Genomic DNA, 22,099 nt, shown 5'->3' with positions numbered 1-22,099 from the left:
GTTAGTCAAGCAAACAGAATTTAATATCATACAATTTGGAGCATTTCATTTTTTCTTCCTCTGGTCCACTTAATCAAGGTTTCCTGTTCCAAAAACGTAATGATTATTTATTTAACCCTCTGATGCATCTTGTTCTCGATGGTTGCTGGATCTTTAATAGCCACTTTTAACCATCAAGGGTGTGATGTTACATCCAAACCACTATAGGTGATTGATTATCTTGACAGTTTCTTTGTCTGTCATTCCATTTATCATTTATGACAACAAATTCAATATACAGTGGGGAAAATAAGTATTTGATACACTGCCGATTTTTCAAGTTTTCCCCACTTACAAAGAATGGAGAGATCTGTAATTTGCATCGTAGGTACACCTCAACTGTGAGACAGAATCTAAAAAAAAAATCCAGAAAATCACATTGTATGATTTTTAAATAATTAACTTCCATTTTATTGCATGAAATAAGTATTTGATCACCTACCAACCAGCAAGAATTCTGGCTCTCACAGACCTGTTAGTTTGTCTTTAAGAAGCCGTCCTATCCTCCACTCATTACCTGTATTAATTGCACCTGTTTGAACTCGTTACCTGTATAAAAGACACCTGTTCACACACTCAATCAATCAGACTCCAACCTCTCCACTATGGGCAAGACCAAAGAGCTGTCTAAGGACACTAGGGACAAAACTATAGACCTGTACAAGGCTGGGATGGGCTACAGGACAATAGGCAAACAGCTTGGTGCGAAGGCAACAACTGTTGGCACAAATTATTAGAAAATGGAAAAAATTCAAGATGACTGTCAATCTCCCTCGGACTGGGGCTCCATTTAAGATCTCGCCTCGTGGAGTATCAATGATCCTGAGAAAGGTGAGGGATCAGCCTAGAACTACATGGGAGGACCTGGTCAATGACCTGAAGAGAGCTGGGACCACAGTCTCAACGGTTACCATTAGTAACACACTACACCGTTATGGATTAAAATCCTGCAGCGCGCGCGCAAGGTCCCCCTGCTCAAGCCAGCACATGTCCAGGCCCATCTGAAGTTTGCCAAAGACCATCTGGATGATCCAGAGGAGGCATGGGAGAAGGTCATGTGGTCAGATGAGACCAAAATAGAACTTTTTGGTATAAACTCCATTCGCCGTGTTTGGAGGAAGAAGAAGGATGAGTACAATCCCAAGAACACCATCCCAACCGTGAAGCATGGGGGTGGAAACATCATGCTTTGGGGGTGCTTTTCTGCAAAGGGGACAGGACGACTGCACCGTATTGAGGGGAGGATGGATGGGGCCATGTATCGCAAGATTTTGTGCAACAACCTCCTTCCCTCAGTAAGAGCATTGAAGATGGGTCGTGGCTGGGTCTTCCAGCATGATAATGACCCCAAACAGACAGCAAGGGCAACTAAGGAGTGGCTCCGTAAGAAGCATTTCAAGGTCCTGGAGTGGCCTAGCCAGTCTCCAGACCTGAACCCAATAGAAAATCTATGGAGGGAGCTGAAACTCTGTGTTGCCCAGCAACAGACCCAAAACCTGAAAGATCTGGAGAAGACCTGTATGGAAGAGTGGGCCAAAATCCCTGCTGCAGTGTGTGCAAACCTGGTCAAGAACTACAGGAAACGTCTGACCTCTGTAATTGTAAACACAGGTTTCTGTACCAAATATTAAGTTCTATTTTTCTATTGTATCAAATACTTATTTCATGCAATAAAATGGAAATGAGTTATTCAAAAATCATTCAATTTGTTTTTCTGGATTTTATTTTTAATATTCTGTCTCTCACAGTTGAGGTGTACCTATGATGAAAATTACAGATCTCTCCATTCTTTGTAAGTGGGAAAACTTGAAAAATCGGCAGTGTATCAAATACTTATTTGCCCCACTGTACTTTAGCTTAAGAAAGAGGTGATGCATCAAGTAGCTTAGCTGGAATAGTAACCATTATATTCTTTTGCAACCATTAGATGAATAACTCTCTTAAACCCAACATTTTAAAAAAGAAAGAAGATTGGGAGTAATTATATTGTTGTACATTAAAGGGGTCATGACAATGCTAAAAAATAACATTATTTTCTGTTATCTCCGATCATTTTTCTGTCCTATTTACACTGTCCCTTCCACTGCCTTATCATACACCTGCCTCCGATGGGACACAAGCCTGTGAATATTTGCCTCATTTTCGTGAGGATTTTGTCAAGCTCTATAATGAGGTCAACCCTCTTTTATCATTTGAGTCTCGATTATCTGATCTTGATGCTGAAAATCATTTTACTGTCTTAATGCCTAGACATATATTTTAAACCTTACAGCTCCTTTTAAGCTTTTTAAGCCAAAATCTACATCTAACTCGGAGCCATGGGTTGATCATAGTATTGGTTCCTTGAGACAGTCATGCAGGAAAGCAGAAATGAAGTGGAAAAAAGACAAGTTGTAGATTTCTTATGAGATCTTAAAGAATTGCTTATCGTCATATCAGAATGCTTTTAAGAAAGCCAAGGCTTTCTATTTTTCTAGACTGACTGAGAAACATCACTACACCCCAAAAGCTCTTTTTTTCTGTTATCAACTCTGTTCTCTGTTATCAACTCTGCCTGAAAGCCATCACCAAGTACAGGACACCATCCCCCAGCACTGAGGTGAATCAACAACTTGCTGAAGATCTGAATGAGTTTTATTGTAGATTTGAAACCCCCCACACCCGTCCTGAGCATCTCTCTGCACAACCGTTAACCTCTTGCCCACTCCTGTAATTCAGATCAGTGAAGAAGATGTGCGCCAGGTCTTCAGGAGGAACAAGAGAAGGAAGGCACCAGGCCCAGACGTGTGACACCAGCCTGCTTGAAAACTTCAATCCCCCATCTTCACACAGATCTTCAACAGATCACTGGAGCTGTGGGAACTCCCTTCCTGCTTCAAACGTTCCACCATCATCCCTGTTCCAAAGAAACCCAAGATAACAGGACTTAATGACTACAGACCTGTGGCTCTAATGTCTGTCATCATGAAGTCATTTGAAAAACGAGTTCTGGCTTATCTGAAGGACATCACTGGACAAACAGCTGCTCCACCAACACTGATGCCCCTCAGGGCTGTGTTCTCTCCCCACTGCTCTTCTCTCTGTACACCAACGACTGCACCTCTAAAGACCCCTCTGTCAAGCTCCTGAAGTTTGCAAACGACACCACACTCATCGGCCTCATCCAGGATGGTGACGAGTCTGCCTACAGACAGGAGGTTAAAGAGCTGGCTGTCTGGTGCAGTCTAAACAACCTGGAGCTCAACTCACTAAAAACAGTGGAGATGATAGTGGACTTCAGGAGAAACCCCCCTGCACTCTCCCCACTCACCATCATAGACAGCACTGTGATTGCAGTGGAGACATTCAAGTTCCTGGGATCCATCATCTCTCAGGACATGAATTGGGACACTCACATCAACTCCACTGTAAGAAAAGCCAGCTCAGGAAGTTTAACCTGCCACAGGAGTTGCTGAAACAGTTCTACTCAGCTGCTTCTCTCTGCCCCGCCTTTTTGAAACGCATCGATTTTTACAAAGTTCATCGTTCTGAAAAGCGTGGTGTGCTCTGATTGGCCGGCTATCCCATGCGTTGTGATTGGCCGAATACCTCAAGCATGTGACAGAAATATTACGCCACTTACCATATTTGGAAACACACAGCGTCTCCACGACATGGTGGTGGCGGCAACAATACTAGCGAGATTAAAAGTTACGCCTTCTTTCTTTGCGTATACATTTGGGCAGTGTAAAGCAAATCTTCCAACACAGTGACGTAGATATGTCGGGGTGTGTTTAAATGAGGCATTTTAGGAAGGCGTGGACAAGTCTTAACTTTTATAAAGAATATTTCTTTGAGTTTGAGACTTTAGTCTCTGCAACTTTACGGAGCTTATATATGCAATAACAGCTTGTAACACTCCAAAGACAAAGGAAAACTAGAAATCGCATCATATGACCCCTTTAAGATAATTTTTCCTGAAGCACATCCAATTTCCATCCTCTCTCACAACATGGCCACGATTTAACAAACTAGGGAACCGAATAATAAAATGAGGGACTGAATTCTTAATTAATAAATATATATGCTTTTAAATCCCTCACAGCTGCATTGTGTGTATTAACTCAGTTCTGTGTCTTAATTAAATGCAGCATTGCGCGTTGTCTCTGATAAATAGCTCTGATAAACACCTCAAACAAAATAGTTACTTCATCACGAGCCTTCTGTAAAATCCCATGGTGCAAATTCACCATGTTAATTTTCATGTGAATGTCTTATGACATGAAAGAAAATTTTATATTTAAAATTTTGCTGTAAACATTATCTAGGCAGGCCTGCATCAGAGAAAGATTACATAAGGAGCATACATGACTTCAGGCTTCAGTAGCTCCATTATTCATATATTTATACAAAAATTAGGGCGTTGCATAAAAATAGGTTTATGATAACTTGTGGAGCTGTTTTAATATATTCATGCATACATACTTTTTCAGTGGTATATTTGTTTGGCTAGTGTCACGGTATTTGTTCAGGCTTACTGATTTAAAGTTGTTTCTTAATTTCATGATTCACATTTTTGTTTGCTCTGTGTCTAACAATTAAATGTGCATTAATGTGTCTAAACTTATAGTTAACAAGCTTTATGTATGTATGTATGTATTTATTTATTTGCTTCTGCAATCCTGGGACAGGACTGGGGTTTGAAGTTGTGCTATACTGTGTATATCTTTACATATTTTGGTTTAGCTTTACAACTTTGGTCTAAGTTATGTGAGTGTAGCAGGCTGCATTGTTGGTCATTTCTGCTCACTCTAATCTTCCACTGCATGTCTGGAACTGAATTTGCACTTTAAATGAAAGGTGATGCTTCAGATGGTCACACTAGGTCAGGCTGGACCGAATGGTAATGTTTTTATGCAGTGGAAGGACTAAAGTGCTGCCTGACATCAAATTTTCAGAGACCTTTTAATGTTGTTGGATCATGTGGGAGAACAGAGCGTTCTCCCCGCAAAGTGATTCTGATGTCCAACCGCTTTCGCACCTTCTTTCTGTCGTCTTGGCTCAGCTCACCTGCTCCGAAATTTAAAAAAACTGTTTGCAGAATTTTATTTTGTGGAATTAGGACTTTAAAGAGTGTGTTCAGTGAACTTAAAAGTTTGAATTGCGCTTGTTTCACAATGTAGCGTCCAATTGCTGTGTGCCAAATAATATTTTCAATGGTGTATTTAAGTGTCTTTGTTGGAAATAACAATGGAAGAATGATTTAACCAGACAGATTAAGAGTTAACTGTTTTTGCAAATGAACTCTTCATATATAGCCTATATATATATGCATCGCGATTCTCTCTTCAACAATTCAGAATCGATTCTGAGCTTGTCTTTCCCCGCATATGGCACGTGTGCGCGCTAGAGACGCGGCGGGCTTCACTGCAGGGGTGTGGACTCCAGTCACATGAGTTCCAAATTTGATGACTTGCGACTCGACTTGACATAGTTAAAGAAGACTTGAGACTCGACTCGCGTCATTATTATCACTCTAGACGGGTAAGCCAGAGACTGCGTTTAGGGAGCGCTTGATATACAGTATATGCTAGTATAAATTAATGGAGTAATAGCATAACTTACGACAAAATAACCGAGATAAGAAAATAAAAAAGAAAATGACATGATTCGTCTAGTAGCGATCTCCGCTCGTGAAAAGCGCTGCCCTGCCTGTTTGATCGCTGCCCAGCAGACACACGGAGCAATAGGCTATTTAAATCCAGGATCAAAATGATGGGTTAAAATGTAAACCTGCTTATTTTTAAAGGTTTAAAGTTTGGTGCAAAATAATTATTAGATAAACCTTGATTTAAGCTAGATTTAAAATTAATCATTGCAAAAAATTGAGTTATAATTAAGAAAAAAAAGCGGCACTTGGCCTAATGATCGTTTAAAATATAATTTGAAGAAGTGTTTCTTTAACAAAATGATTTGTGAATTGTCGTCTATATATAACTATAAATATACAAAATTTTTCTCCCTCTTCACCAGGCACTCATTTCACTTTTATTTCTTTCGGGATAAATAATTGAATTCACGTGTTGTAAATCAGTCTCTATAGCACATAGCCCCTAAATTTAGCGATCAACTATGCATATTATAAACTTAACATTTAATGTATAACATTTTGTCTTTGTTACTGTTAGATATAAGGAATGGTAGCATTTTTGAAGGACTGCATGTCTTCATGAGTTTGTCTGCATCCATATTGCAGGTTTCCTTTGACATGTAAAGTTTAGTAGAAGTTATTTCTTCTAGTTCTTTCTGCGTTTCTGCTCACATGTTTCTAAATCTGTTTCATTGAGGTTCCAAATAATGGCTCATTGGCTTAGATATAACACCTAGACGCATATATTCTTCTTATTCACACATGCAAACTATTGCAGCTGTTATTTCTATGAAATTAGTGAAGTGAAGTGAGTGAAGTGACATTCAGCCAAGTATGGTGACCCATACTCGGAATTCGTGCTCTGCATTTAACCCATCCAACGTGCACACACACAGCAGTGAACACACACACACACCGTGAACACACACCCGGAGCAGTGGGCAGCCATTTTATGCTGCAGCGCCCGGGGAGCAGTTGGGGGTTCGGTGCCTTGCTCAAGGTCGTGGTATTGAGGGTGGAGAGGGCGCTGGACATTCACTCCCCCCACCTACAATTCCTGCCGGCCGGAGACTCGAACCCGCAACCTTTGGATTACGAGTCCGACTCTCTAACCATTAGGCCACAACTTCCCCGTGGGTCTTAGGTTGTCTTTGCTATTCTGTTACTAATAAAATAGTTTTTATCACTGCTTGTCACTTTTATCACTGCTTGTCCTATTTTGGCACAATCCCTAAATTGAACTTGAGTAGTTTTACTAAGGGCACCCATCTCACATGAAATTAAACTATGTAAAACATATTCTACCCGACTTCCTGATATAAATTACTATAAATCTGATATGGTAATTAATACTGAGACACTAATTTGGGCAAAGAGCACTAATGACTTGTTTAAGACTTGAAGCTAAAAGTTGAGGACTTGCAACTCGACTTGGACTTGCCTATTTTGACTCGGGACTTGACTTGGGACTTGTCTACTTGTGACTTGCAAAACAATGACTTGGTCCCACCTCTGCTTCATTGCACAGAATTTGTGCTGTGAGACACGTGCACATTGCTTGACAGTGTGTGCTTCCACCTGCCGTGTTTTACTTTAGATATGCTTTATATATATTGATATTGAGTTGATAATGATAATCATAATTGAATTGAATCATGAAACCAAAATTCACAACCTTACTTTTAAGATCGCAGTAGGCTACTGACACACAGAGATTCCAACTATAAACAAAAAGTATAGAAACTGCGATTTTGGTTAAGATGTAAAGTTGTAAAAATGTATTTGCACAGCAGAAGAATTAATTGGGGAAAAAAATTGTAGATCAAGAATCGTTTTGGAATCGGATCGTGACTCCCAGAATCGGATCGGATCGTGAAGTGCCTGAAGATTCCCACCCCAAATAAATAAATAAATAAATAAATATATATTGGCTATACTATATATACAACAGCTTAAAGGTATAGCGTATATTAGATTATGTTAGAGTAGATACTAAATGTTACTGTCTATAATTTATTTTTCATTTTTCCAGGGCATCAGCAGCTTGTTCAGTTCTCTGAAGGTGATTCGGCTGCTTCGATTGGGTCGTGTTGCGCGTAAACTGGACCACTATCTGGAGTACGGTGCAGCTGTGCTCGTGTTACTGGTCTGTGTGTTTGGATTGGTGGCCCACTGGCTTGCCTGCATATGGTACAGCATTGGAGATTACGAGGTCATTGATGAACAAACAAACACCATCAAGACTGACAGCTGGCTCTACCAATTAGCCACCAGCATTGGATCCCCGTATCGGTACAATGCCAGTGGAACTGGCCAATGGGAGGGTGGCCCTGGGAAAGACTCTCTGTATATAACTTCACTATATTTCACCATGACCAGCCTGACCACGATTGGCTTCGGAAACATCGCGCCAACTACAGACGGAGAGAAGATCTTCTCTGTGGCCATGATGATGGTCGGATGTGAGTGCTTGTCTTCTTTCATGTCTTATTTTTCAGACCTGTCTTGGTTAAGTCATCTGATCACAGATGATCAGGGTAGATAGATTGTCATTTTCAACTAGGACATCGAATCAGCCAAAGTAAATCTTAATGCCAGGTTAAACGGGGTCTCTTTTCTGTTCCTTTCTTGCTACTTTGCTCTTTTGTCTGTTTATTCTCTCCTCTGTCAGAATAACTCAGACTAATCTCATCTGGCCCATCTGTCATCCAGACAGCAGTGCTTTGCTTCTAGTGCATCTCCTTCAGAAATAACTCTGAGACAGTAATAGAGAGAGATCGGTGGAGAGAGGGACATATAACTGGCCAGAATGAAGGAACGAGGCCAGTCATTGTTAATGTCCTTCTCCAGATCTGTGTGTGTGGTGAGGTGTCACTCTGGAGACTAAATAAAGATGCGATCATAATTACTAGCATGTGTGAGTGCTGACCCGCCTAAACACACATAGAAACCCCACTGACCCCCATGCACTCTCATGGGCCTCAACCATGTTTTAAGGATACACGTTTATAAGGTTAATTTTATAAGAGACGTTGCCACAGTTCTTCTCGATTTAGTCTGTCTCAGTTTGTTCTGTTTCTTCATGTTATTCCAGACAGACTGGATGATGATGAGATCAGATCTCTGTGTGGAGCGCTGGCTGTTGTCAGACTCCTTGTGCAAAAAAATCTCACTGGATTATTATAATTAATGGCAAAATGAATGTTTGGAAATGTAAACTACTGACACTACAGCAAAAGATAGAAATAGCTTACTTGAAAACATTTTTTAACTTATACTAGTTAATGTAATACTAGTGGCCTAAGACTTTTGCACATGTGTATATATATATATGTGTGTGTGTGTGTGTGTGTGTGTGTGTGTGTGTGTGTGTGTGTGTGTGTGTGTGTGTGTGTGTGTGGTTATTTTTATATATATATGTGACCCTGGACCACAAAACCAGTCTTGAGTCGCTGGGGTATATTTGAAGCAATAGCCAAAAATACATTGTATGGGTCAAAATTATAGATTTTTTTTTATGCCAAAAATAATTAGTATATTAAGTAAAGATCATGTTCCATGAAGATATTTTGTAAATTTCCTACCATAAATATATTAAAACTTAACTTTTAATTAGTAATATGCATGGCTAAGAACTTCATTTGGACAACTTTAAAGGCAATGTTCTCAATATTTAGATTTTTTTGCACCCTCAGATTCCAGATTTTCAAATAGTTGTATCTCAGCCAAATATTGTCCTATCCCAACAAACCATACATCAATGGAAAGCTTTCAGATGATGTATAAATCTCAATTTCGAAAAACTGACACTTATGACTGGTTTTGTGGTCCAGGGTCACATTTTTAATTATATTTAAAAAAATGTTCAATACAGATCAAAGGTTTAAGGTGTCAGTAATATTTTTTTTGAAGAGCTTAATGGTTTTATTTAGCAAAGATGCATTAAAATGTTCTAAAGTGAAACTAAAACCTTTAAGATTAATTAATAATTATTTTTTCTTTAGCTGCAAATCAGAATATTAGAATGATTTTTGAAGGATCAGGTGACACTAAAGACTGGAGAAGTGGCTGATTAATTAAAACAGATTTTAATTTTAAATGTAAAAATAATTATTAATATTTCTGATCAAATAAATGATCGCAAGAGATTTTGCCTTATTGCATTTTTTGTTTTTGTTTTAGTTGACTCTAATATGACTTGCCTCCTATCTATGCTCCAACTCATTTTAATTTTCTCTGCCTTCTTGTAAAAATACCCCCATTACCCCCTTATGAATCATAAGGCATTTTCCTGCTTTTGACCCAGAAAACGGTTTTCCTGACCTGTAATATTCTTTAACTTGACATCACACAGGTAGAGGAGTCATTATGGGTCATTGTGAACCTTTAAGAGGATGCTCAAATGAACTGTTGATGCTGTTGTGGGTACTGATGCATGAAATGTAGGGCTCTTTAAGGAACTGCAAGAAACGTGTGACCAGCATATGACAGCAAATGTCAGCATGATGTTAGAAAAAGGGATTTCTCTAATGTGTCTAAGGCCACACTCTCAGAAAAGAGTACAAAAATTGTCACTGGGGCAGTAACCTTTTAAAAGGTACACCTTTGTACCTTATTCATCTTTAAAGAGTGCATATTATTACCTTAAAGGTACATATTAGTACCTTTTGAAAGGGTGCCACTCCAGTGACAGCTTTTATGCCATTATTTCTGAGATTGCAAAGTTGTAAGAGTGTAAGGTCAGAAACGAGGCTGTTTTCAGCCCAAGGCCCCTAACAGGTTGGTCTACTCTGGATGTTGTCTTCAGAACACTTTGGTTTGATCAAGGGGAGATGATCACACACGCACAATAAAAACAGCAGTACACAATTAATGAAAAGAATAATTGTAGTTAGCTGTTCTGATGACTCTTTGATGAGGCTCGTACACAGTGCAGAGCTCCATTCTCTCTTTCTCTGTCTGTAATTATCTGAACACATTGTTCTCATCTACTGATCCTTCAGTCAAGATCTTTTCTCTTTTGTTTCCATGTTTCACTAAAGATCTGAATCTTCTGTCTTACTCTGTCTTTATTCCTGACTTACCCACATGATCTCTCTGTCTGCCTGTGTGTCTGTGTCTGTGGTAGTGAGGTCCTAGAAGGCCTCATTATGAGTGGTAGTTTGTACAGGTTCCCCTGAGACTCTCCCTCATGCACCATGGTAACACTTTAGAATACTGATCCTTTGTTAATGAATAACTACACAGGAGCAAGTCACTAATGCACTATTAACATTGTAATAACTACTATTACCTAACAAGAAACTATGATTATTGATTTAGTAAGTAATAGCGTTCAGTTGAAACTGGTAGTTCACTATTAGCTAATCAATAACTGCAATTTTTTTTATAATTAGTTCTAAAATGAAGATCAAGGTAACCCACTAGTAATGACTCAAGAATTATCAAATTATTCTAAAGGAACTACTAACTACTTGGATCAGTATTCTAAAGTGAAAAGCATCATAACTCCCTAATATTGACTGACACCATTTTAAGCTTTTGAGATATATGTTAGGTTTTAGATAGTATGTGTTACTCCATCCTTCTGAAGAAACTACTAATTATTTGGATCAGTATTCTAAAGTGAAGATCACGGTAACCCACTAGTAATGATTTAAGTGTTACCAAATCTAGCAAAATGAATTACTAACCAAAACCTTAAAAGTTTACAATGACTTCAGTAATTACTAGAGAGTTATCATGATCTTCACTTTAGAATACTGATCCAAATAATTAGTAATTGCTTTAGAAGGATGTAGTAACACCTGAATAATTACTATCCAATGCTTCACAACATTCTCAAAAGTTTACAATGATTTCAGTCGTTACTAGGGAGTTATCATGATCTTCACTTTAGAATACTGATCCAAATAATTAATAATTTCTTCTGAAGAATTCGGTAATACTTGAGTCATTACTAGTGGGTTACCATGACCTTTACTTTAGAATTAATTATACATTATGTATTATTCATATTAATTCTGAATCTGTATACAGTAGTTCTTAGTAGAGTTTAGGAAGGTATGAAAAAATAATAGTTATTGATTAGTTAATAATGAACTACCACATTCGACTAAGCACTATTACTTTCTAGTTCCTTAATCAGAGTTTCTTGTTAGTTACTAGTAGTTACTAGAGTGCTAATATTGCGTTACTCATGTGTTCTTGTGTAGTTATTCATTAATGATGGAACAGTATTCTAAAGTGTTACCTGCACCATCGGTTCACCTTTAATGTATCTGTTAAAATTACACCACAGATTTTTGTTTCTCAAGTCATACTGATCCTGGTATGACAAAAAAGAGTGATTTGTTTATGACTGAAAATGTTTTGATGCTTTCAGTCTGATTTGTGGCCTATTAAAAACATAGGTGGACATTTGATCAATTTACAGCATGAACAGAGCCACAGTATTTCAGTAATCAGATCGTAAAATAAAAGTTCTTTCTGAATTCCTTCACTTTAAATGACTGACACACACTTTGGAGTGTTTATGAGGTTAATATTTTGGTCACAGTTGCATGTCTGGTCTCTTTGACTCTAATTACTTTCTCTCAGTACAGGTGGTTCAGATGGCTGATATCCAAAATAAGAATCAGAAAGACACTAAGAGAAGAAATACCCCATCATCCTAACTCACACTCTTCATCCTCCCGGCTCCCTCTTACTGTCCCTGTTTCTCTCTATCTGTGTCTTCTCCTCCCCTTAACTTCTCTGTTCCCGCTCTTCCCTTATTGGTTATGAGTGGAAGTATTTTGAAAGCTATTTCAGGGAAGGTTGCCATAGAAACGAGGAGCAAAGATACCGTGGTAACTCATGAGAAAGGCAATAAAAACAGTAACAGAAGTTTACATTATACATGTACTCATTTTTCAGTTTTCTTATAAAAGATATCCGGTAACTCTTTACTTAAAGCCTTTATGTATAATGCATTATAAAGGCTTATTAAATGGTGTAATGCATTATAATAATTATTAATAATGTGCATTGTAATACATTATATCTTGTCGTAAATAATTATAACTGAATTTAAAATGCATAGTGTAACAATGAATTTATAAGTTTTATAATGTATTAACTGTGATTACAATTATTCATGAGATTTACATTATAAGGTGCATTACAAGGCATTATTAATGCATTAAACTCCTTTTCTAATGCATTATACATAAAGGCTTTATAGTGTTACCAGATATGTTAATATGTTAATATGTTAATGTTAAATGATTGAAGGATTGATTTAATATTTAAGTACTCTAGTCAGCCATATATTCAGACCCTAAAAAAGTAACCAGAGTTAGTTTTCTTTCTCATTTCAAATCTGTCTGACATGATCATTTTTTCCCTCCTCTTGTTCTGTAGCTCTCCTTTATGCCACTATCTTCGGTAATGTGACGACCATTTTCCAGCAGATGTATGCAAACACCAACCGTTACCACGAAATGCTGAATAACGTGCGGGATTTCCTCAAGCTCTACCAGGTGCCCAAAGGCCTCAGTGAGAGAGTGATGGACTACATCGTCTCCACATGGTCCATGTCCAAAGGCATCGACACAGAGAAGGTGATGGTTGCACGGCTGAAGTTTTTGATATTATTCGTGGAAAAAACTAAATTGAAAATTCGTCTGTGCACAGGTGCTCTCCATCTGCCCCAAGGACATGCGGGCAGACATCTGCGTGCACCTGAACAGGAACGTGTTCAATGAGCACCCAGCGTTTCGATTGGCCAGTGACGGATGCTTGCGCTCATTGGCCGTGGAGTTCCAGATGATACACTCCGCCCCCGGTGACCTCATCTTCCATGCGGGTGAAAGCGTGGACCTGCTCTGCTTCGTTGTGTCAGGGTCACTGGAGGTCATCCAGGATGACGAGGTCATCGCTATACTGGGTTAGTTTAAAAACTTTTTAAAAGTGCTAATTAATACATTCTATGAACTTCAGCTTTGTTCACACTGCCAGTGCAGTTCTGATTATTTTGTGTATCGAATTGGAATCTGATCTAAATTGACTGTCTATATAATGCAATTGTTCAGTTGTGTGTCCTGTGGCAGGGTTTGCAATACAGATTGTTGGCATGGCTTTATTCTGTGCTGCCATCTCCATCGGTTTCAAACCTCAAAGAAGAGTGCAGGCTGACTAGCAGTGTACGGTATTTTTCCACTCGACTTGCACTTTGCAACAACACAACATTGTTTCTGCACCAGCTTTCAGTATGTTTCATACAACAACGTCTGACATGTTTAGCTTGTACATGGTGTGAGAAAGTGACAAGCAAAAAAGTGGTCAGACTGAAACGGATTTCCATAAATGTGATTTAAATAGGATTTCGAACCACATATGAATGTGGCTTGAAACAGATTTGTAAAAATCGTATTTCACATGATTTTATTTATTTGTCATTCACACTTGATAAATATGAGCAGATTACAATTGGATATGCATTTGGACTGAGGGTCTGAACAAAGTGCATTTGTTCATCTAGCGTAAGGCCGTGTTCACACTTGGCGTCTTTTTTGACTAGAAAAAGTTGACACGAGCGTTTTTTTAATGAAAAACAAAGCTGGCAGCGTCTGTTACAAATAGCAGCCGAGAGCGTCTTTTGTTGCCATAGCAACAGCTGCAACAGTAGCCTAGCGCTGTGTACTGCAGAAATGTCAAGAAAAAGTAAAAAGTGCGTTGCGTTGGCTTTTGAAGTTAACGGGAAAGAAAATGTCGATTCACAACGACGTTTGTGGGTGCACGACATTATACAGGGAAGGAACCAATATGGTGCTTACAACAATTTAGTCCAGGAGCTCCGGTTGGATGATGCACGGTTTGCGGTATATTCTATATATCTTCTTGTTGTTATGGAAACGACAGATCTCACTACTCGCTTGTCATTGGTCAGCTGTCAAAAAGGCGCTTGACGTAGGGCGTTTTTTTCAGAAAAGTTGAACTTTTTTCAACTCGAAAAAACGCTCTGAGCTGCAGAAAAAGACGCCGGCGGTGGCGTTTTAAAAAGCGCTCAGGACTTTTTTGAAAATACGGTTTACTCCATAGGATTATAATGTAAAACAGACGCCGGCAGCTTCGAAAAAGACGCCAAGTGTGAACACGGCCTAAATCTGTCTTTTCTTGCTGTCAGAGTTTGAATGCTAGAGTAGATTTGCATTTTGGTTGCCATGGTGATGAAAACAATTTTAAAAGCAGATTTTTGTGACACAACAGAATAAAACCAGCATATGCTTCTCAGAAATTGAAAGGGATAGTTCACCCAAAAATGAAAATTAATCATTAATTACTCAACCTCATGTCATTCCAAACCCGTAAGACCTTTGTTCATCTTCGGAACACAAATTAAGAAATTCTTGATGAAATCCGAGAGCTTTCTGACCCTGCATAGACAGCAACGCAACTACCACTTGGTAAGTTAGGCCCACTTAAGGCCCAGCAAGGTAGTAAGGACATTGTTAAAATATAATCAGTCGTTCTGTACTTTTATGAAGCTACGGGAATATGTTTTGTGTGCTAAGAAAACAAAAATAACTTTATTCAACAATTTATTATCTTCTGTGTCAGTCTTTGACACGCGTTCACGATAGTAATTTGTGTTCCAAAGATGAACGAAAGTCTTACGTGTTTGGAACAACATGACGGTGAGTAATTAAAAACAGTTTTTTCATTTTTGGGTGAACTATCCCTTTAAATAATAGACGTTGGTGTCGTTTTGACATCATTAATTTGTTTTTGATTGGATCTCTAGCTATTAGACTGACTTCCATTAAAAACACCATCTCACTTTCAAACTTTTAATCAGCTGCTTCACTGAAATCGCATTAGATTATTATTCTCACTTGCGTCGTCATAGCAATGGAACCATATAACACCATTAATCATGAATCTCTAATGGCCACTAAGTTGAGGCCTTGTCTCTCCTCCAGCTCTGCAGGAGGCCTGGACCCACAGTGTCTCTGTGCCCAGGAGGGTGGTGGGTGTCTAGGCAGAGGAAGATGAGCTCCTGGAGTTAGCGAGGTGTAGAGCTGAGCGGTTCTGCAGGAGACGAATGAGATGAAATTAAGTCATTAGTCACATTTATCCATATGGCTCACATTTACTCAAAACTATTTTCACTGGATTCTTCAAATGTAAATGTGCGTAAATAAAAGAAAAACATTCCCACAAGCTACTTGTTTACTTAAAGGTGACATATCATGAAAATCTGACTTTTTTCCATGTTTAAGTGCTATAATAGGGTCCCCAATGCATACCAACGTGGAAAAAAAACACCCCAGTAAATCTTATTTTGGGAAGACTTTCTCTGCAAGCTTGTGAAAAAATTAGTGCGTAAGATTTCGCTCCCCCCGTGACATAGAAAAGGGATCTTATTATAATATATCCGCTCCTTAATCTGCAAGTGTTTGTGTTTTTGCAAGCGACAACGGTGTACCAGTTCTAACGCCACGGGGAAAATTCGAGCAAAGCATGCTAACTGTTCAGTCTTTGGCTGCACCTGACGAGCACAGAACACTATGTAGAGTCTCAGCCTCAGAGGAGACAAGAGAGCAGCGGATTTATTGATGTAATATACCGTATATTACGCTGCTGCCACACAGATCTAATATAAACATGCGATTTCTTTCCCAGCTGTTTACAATCACAAACATTATTGACTGTTTTTGTACAGAAACTTGTGTGTATTTGACAGTTTACGTGCAATAAGACATGAAAGAGCCTCACATGCCGCGTGACGGCCTCTTTCTGTGTGCATGCTTCGAATGTGTTCGCTCAGAAAACCCTATATCAGAAGTTTAAACAAATATGATTTAAAATGCATGATTTCAGCGCGATCAAAACCAAACATGTTTTTTGAGTATCTGAGTTACGAGCTGTAAAGTCTGTGGGGTACTTTGAGCTGAAACTTCACATACACATTCTGGGGACACCTGAGACTTATATTAAATCTTGTAAAAAGGGGCGTATTGGGTCTGCTTTAAAGGGATTGTTCACCCAAAATTAAGGTTCTGGCATCATTTACAGACCATCATGCTATTCCAAACCTGAATGAATTTCTTTTTGTCGAAAACAAAAGATGATGCATGTGTCCCAATGTGCATACTATCCATCCTAAATTCTATGTGATATTAGTAATTTTCAATACTATTTAGGGCAGATAGGGTGGATAGTATGCACATTGGGACGCAGGGATAGAGTCAGTGTTTTTTTGTCTATACAGTTTTTGATCCCACAGACTTTCTTTTTATGGAAAAAAAGTTCTTGAAAGTTGTTCAAAATATTTTTTGTGTTGTCCAGTAGAAAGTAAAGTCATACAGTACAGGTTTGGAATGACATGAAAGTGAGTAAATTACAAATTTTTAATTCTTTGTGGAACTAAGGGCGCTTTTCCACTGGTTGTTAAAAAAAGGTGCGCTCGTTCAAAATGGTTTGCGTTCAATCCTCTGCTGGCTGTGCTGATTTAAATCTAGCGGGTCTTGTGTTTCAAGTTCAATGACGCAGGTAGTGACAATTCTCTCCGGCCAATCAGTGATCAGTAGGGTTTACAGTCACATGGAACCTCAGCCGAGGTGGTACTGAAAAAAGTACCAGGTACTGTACCCAGTGGAACCCCCCCCCCCCCCCCCCCCCCCCCCCCCCCAAAAGTGAGCCGTACCATGCAGTGGAAAAGCGCTATACATATTTTGTTTGGTTTCAGAGCCTCATTTGCATATTCCATCTAACTATCGCTACAGTATTACATATATACGTATTACAGTTTAGATCCTGAAGTTATAGGTTCCATTGTCCCCAAGGCAACAGAGTTCCATGGTAACGCATGACTCCTTGGAGACCATGTTTGGTGGCTTTGCTCTTCTGCCTGAGATAAACTGTAAATCCCCACGGTCTCTTCGCTGTACTACAAATGTCTTCAAATTCTCAGTAGAGCCCTTGATAAAGTCTCTGCAGGCCAAATCTGCTGCGCACAGTGTGTTCGAATCAAAATAAACACCCTGACCGTGTGAATCACACCTTATTTTTTTGTACCAGAATGTTGTTTACATAAAGCTTGAAAATCAATTTGGAATAGGTATTAAGTTGTATGGAGGTTAAGTTTTCAAAACACTTTCTACCGAATGCATCTCAACAGCTTTTGTGCTTGCACTCTGCAACCTATTATTAGAGTTGACACGAGATTGGTTTGGTTTGTTATAAAAATGATGCCAGAACAATGATTTTCAGGAAAAGAGAATTTTTCAGTTTTGCTTTGAAAGGTTAATTAGAGCACATTTGTGCATTCACTCCTAGCTGCTAATTGTGGTTTAATTGGTCTGGCATGTGCAGCCAATTAAATGTGTTTTGCTATAGGAATAAGTCTTTAATTGGCAGGACAAACACCTGTGACAGGCAATCTCGGTGGTGAGATTATGCTGAGCTCAGCATCAAAAACAAGAAATATTCTTTTTAAAACAACCAAATAAGGTTTTTGCTCTGTCCAGGTGTATGTCTGTTGTTCTTGTGGTGACTGCATGTTCAGCAATTCTGCGTCCTATGGAATCAGTGCAGGATTGGGACTTGAAGGTTGAAGGTCTATTTTAGCTTCTTGGCGCCGAGGATCTGCGGAAAGTGATGGGAGAGATCAGTGTGCCACTGATCTTCGGCATCTCAAACAAGTAGAGGCAACTACACTCCTCTTTGATAATACCACATTCATCTAATGCAGCAATTATCCTGCTTTCTTAGTGTTTCCTGCCCTATTTCACTCAGGTTTTCTGTCAGTTCTAAAAATGAGACCTAATTAAAGAATGATCCTTAAGCTTTAAGTTTGTCATTCACATTTATTACATTTGTGAATAGTTTTGGTTTCCTTTTGGCCTTAAAATTTGAACTTGGCATGAAATGAAAATTCACTCTATTTTATAATGTTATTGATCTTGTTAATGGATCATTAACTGTTGAATAGAACCAACAGTTTTTTTCTTTTTCTTTTTGATAATCCAATTTCAATGTCACGAAAACGATCCGTCACTAAGTCCATTCCATTCACTAGAATACTAAAATTCTGTCATTTACTCACCCTCATGCTGTTACAAACTCCTTTGATTTTCTTTTTTATGTGGAACGCAAAAGATGTTTTGCAGAATGTCCAGCTGCTCATTTTTATATAAGAAAAGTGGATTGTAATTTATACTGCGAAGGACAAAAAAACACCAAAATATGTTCATTCACTTTGATGGGTTTCTATAAGGAACAGACAAGAACTTTCAAAAACTTTCAATGTTCAAAATAGTTTGGCTTAAAATACTAATATTATATAAAATATACAACTTAAAATAACATTTGTGTTCTGCGGAAGAAAGTCGTACAGCTACGGCATGAGGTGATTAAAGGATGACAGAATTTCCATATTTAAGTGAACTCTCCCTTTATTTTTCTGTCTGTTCTTCACATGAAACTAATGTTTGGCTTAAGAAGACTTACTTTTGTGTTTCACTGAAGAATAAAGTCAGATGAGTTCAGAATGACAGGACGGTGAGTAATTTATTACAAAATGAAAATTTTTATGTGAGTTACCCATTTTAAAAAGCGTAAGTTAAACCTTTGTCCAATACAGTTAAGTAATTCTCCTGCTCAAGTCGGCGCCAAGCTCCAGCTCTATAAAGAGAATATTAATTGTAATGTCAGATTTGATCATTCTTCTGCTCAACCCTGCTGTGAGATTATGCATTTGATTGACACTAATTAAAGCAGTCTAGTCTCACTCCAACTCTCTGCTCATGTTAAAGATCTTTCTAATCTTCCCTTGTATATTCTCCAATATTTTTTTTTTTTGTTCTTTCTCTCTCAGGTAAAGGGGACGTGTTTGGTGATGTGTTTTGGAAGGAGACAACTTTGGCTCACTCATGCGCTAACGTTCGGGCGTTAACATACTGTGATCTTCACATCATAAAGAGAGAAGCCTTGCTGAAAGTGTTGGACTTCTACACTGCGTTTGCTAACTCCTTCTCCCGAAACCTCATTCTCACCTGCAACCTACGCAAAAGGGTGAGACGCATTAGCCTGCACATCTCTCTTATGTTATGTATCTCTCTCATTGTGTCTACTAGGATTTTTCAGTGTTTGTTTGTCTGTCTGAGTTCAGCTTTATTCAGTCAAATTACTATTTTTTTTTCACTGTGTTGAAATCTCATGCTTCTCTTGTTAGTTTGCAGGCTCTTTATTATTTTCTCTGATCACGTATTACAGTGTTAAATGGATTTAATAGTTGATGATTTGACACCTTGATTGTTATGTTCTTTTAAGCTGCTCTGTTATACTAATTAAAGAAGTAAGTGTGTTTAAAGGACCTAATTATCCAGAGAGGAATTATAATTATTAGAATTATGATGATATGTTGGATATATTAAAGGGGATAGTTCACCCAGAAATGAAAATTATCATTTACTCACCCACTTGTTGTTTGGTTATTCTTCAAAACACAAATTAAGATATTTTTAATAAAACCTGAGAGGTTTCTGTCTCTTAGAAGATCCTAAAAGGTCATAAAGGTTATCTCAGGTTTCGTTAAAAATATCTTAATTTGTGTTTTAAAGATGGGTTTGTAAAGACATGAGGGTGAGTAAATTATGACAGAATTTAAATTTGTGGATGAACTATTCCTTTAAGTGACATGCTAAGAATGGGTGACTTTAATGTGATGTTTTTGTTTTCAAAATCCTCAGTTCCTATATTCTACGTACACCCAAAAAAAAAATCTTGTCATTTACTCACCCTCTTGTTGTTCAAAACCTCTGTGACTTTTTGTTTTAGTGGTGTCTAAATTGTTTTTTTCATACTTTTGAAAGCCTATGAGTATATTTAGTTCACAAGCCGCCTAAGTGATTTGAGTGATTTGCAGAAGAGAAGGTTCAGTTTTGGTCTGTTCCTCACAGAAAGCTATTGAATGGCTTTAGAAGACTTGGGGCCAGTTTTACTAATAGCTTGTGCCAGCGCAAACCGTCTTTTGGCATTAAAATTGTACTGTAGGGTTTTACTAAAGACGCTCAGTGAAGAATTAGCGCTGAAAAGGTGTGGACACAGTTATTTTTGCCCCTGACCTTACTGAATATGCATTTCTAGTAGTTTCCCTTTCAGATGCAAAATTTATGGGAGGAGTATTCAAATGAATCACACAATGCATTTTACTAACGTTTGCACTCATCAAATTAAGGAAAAGGGAAGTGGTGTGTGGCAACCCATACTCGGAATTTGTGCTCTGCATTTAACCATTTTGCATTTGTACACACAGTAGTGAACATACACCCAGAGCAGTGGGCAGCCATTTCTGTTGCAGCGCCCTGGGAGCAGTTGGGGGTTCGGTGCCTTGCTGAAGGGCACCTCAGTCGTGGTACTGAGGGCGGAGAAAGCGCTGGTTACTCCCCCACCTACAATCCCTGCCGGACCTGAGATTTGAACCCACAACCTTCGGGTTACAAGTCCGACTCTCTAACCATTAGGCCATGACTTCCCCTACTGGTATTTGCGACATTATTTAACGCCCCAAAAAAGCATGTCTTAAACTATTTTGTGCTTGAAAGGCTCCACACGTATTAATTTATTTGTAATGTCAGAAGAACACATTATCCGAACATATCGTTTGCTAAGCCATGTTATTTTTAATTTGCTTCAGGAAATAAAAGACGACTTGGAACCCTCAACTAGGAGTCATGCAATACCAGGTCTATCAAAACTTATAGCAAACCTTCATTTGTTGACCTCTGGTTCTTTTCAATGTACTGTGGCTTTTTTATTTCTTTATTCTTCATTCGCAACTACGCTAATTTGCGCTGTGCTTGGTATATTTTGTTGGTCTAGGTAAATGAGATGTAGAGTCTGTGTTCTTTAATTTGTGCATTGTTAGAAAGCAGAAATTTCCCCTCCCATCTGCGCTCTTTTGTAATTGCGCTTACAGTTTTTTTTTTTTTTTTTTTTGGGGGGGGGGTTTTTTGCTTTCTTTTTGGATAATTACAAATTGAACTAGAAAATATTGAAAATATCTCTTTATGTTTAAATAAGATAAATTATAAAGTTTTGGTACAACATAAGGGAGAATAAATTACTTTTTTTTTTTTTTAGGTTAGCTAATCCTTTAAGCTCTCAGAGCTCTGATTGGATATAAGCCTCAATTGTCATCAATTCCCCTAATTGTATTGGATACAGTACAAAGTATAAAGATGTGTCATGGCCGTCAGGGGGAATATGGGTAGAACTGGGTCAATAGTGTGAAAGAGGGGAAGCCTGTGGAGAAAAAAATAAATACTGTATGTTGGTGCAAATGAAGTGAAGATTTTCTCTCTCTTTCTTCCTCTTTCTTTTCTCATGTTCAGTCCTCTCCCCCCACTGTTCAATTGTTATCTTTCTAGTTGTCTTCTCATT

General features: G+C 38.4%; 1 protein-coding gene across 1 annotated transcript in view; it reads left to right on the top strand.

Moving 5' to 3' along the window:
- Positions 1–22,099, top strand: part of LOC306882037 (voltage-gated delayed rectifier potassium channel KCNH5-like) — a gene marked incomplete at both ends in the record, with an annotated part of 47,431 nt that overhangs the window by 10,812 nt on the left and 14,520 nt on the right. The window contains 4 exons of the mRNA XM_079436469.1: positions 7,701–8,130; positions 13,073–13,272; positions 13,346–13,598; positions 19,533–19,729. Of these exons, the coding sequence (XP_079292595.1) occupies positions 7,701–8,130; positions 13,073–13,272; positions 13,346–13,598; positions 19,533–19,729 (1,080 nt within the window). The remainder of the gene's footprint in view (positions 1–7,700; positions 8,131–13,072; positions 13,273–13,345; positions 13,599–19,532; positions 19,730–22,099) is intronic.

This window comes from Barbus barbus (assembly GCF_936440315.1).
Source record: "Barbus barbus genome assembly, chromosome: 16".
NCBI classification, from domain to species: domain Eukaryota; kingdom Metazoa; phylum Chordata; class Actinopteri; order Cypriniformes; family Cyprinidae; genus Barbus; species Barbus barbus.
The sequence above is the reverse complement of the archived record's forward strand: the minus strand, read 5'-3'. Positions and strand labels throughout refer to the sequence as shown.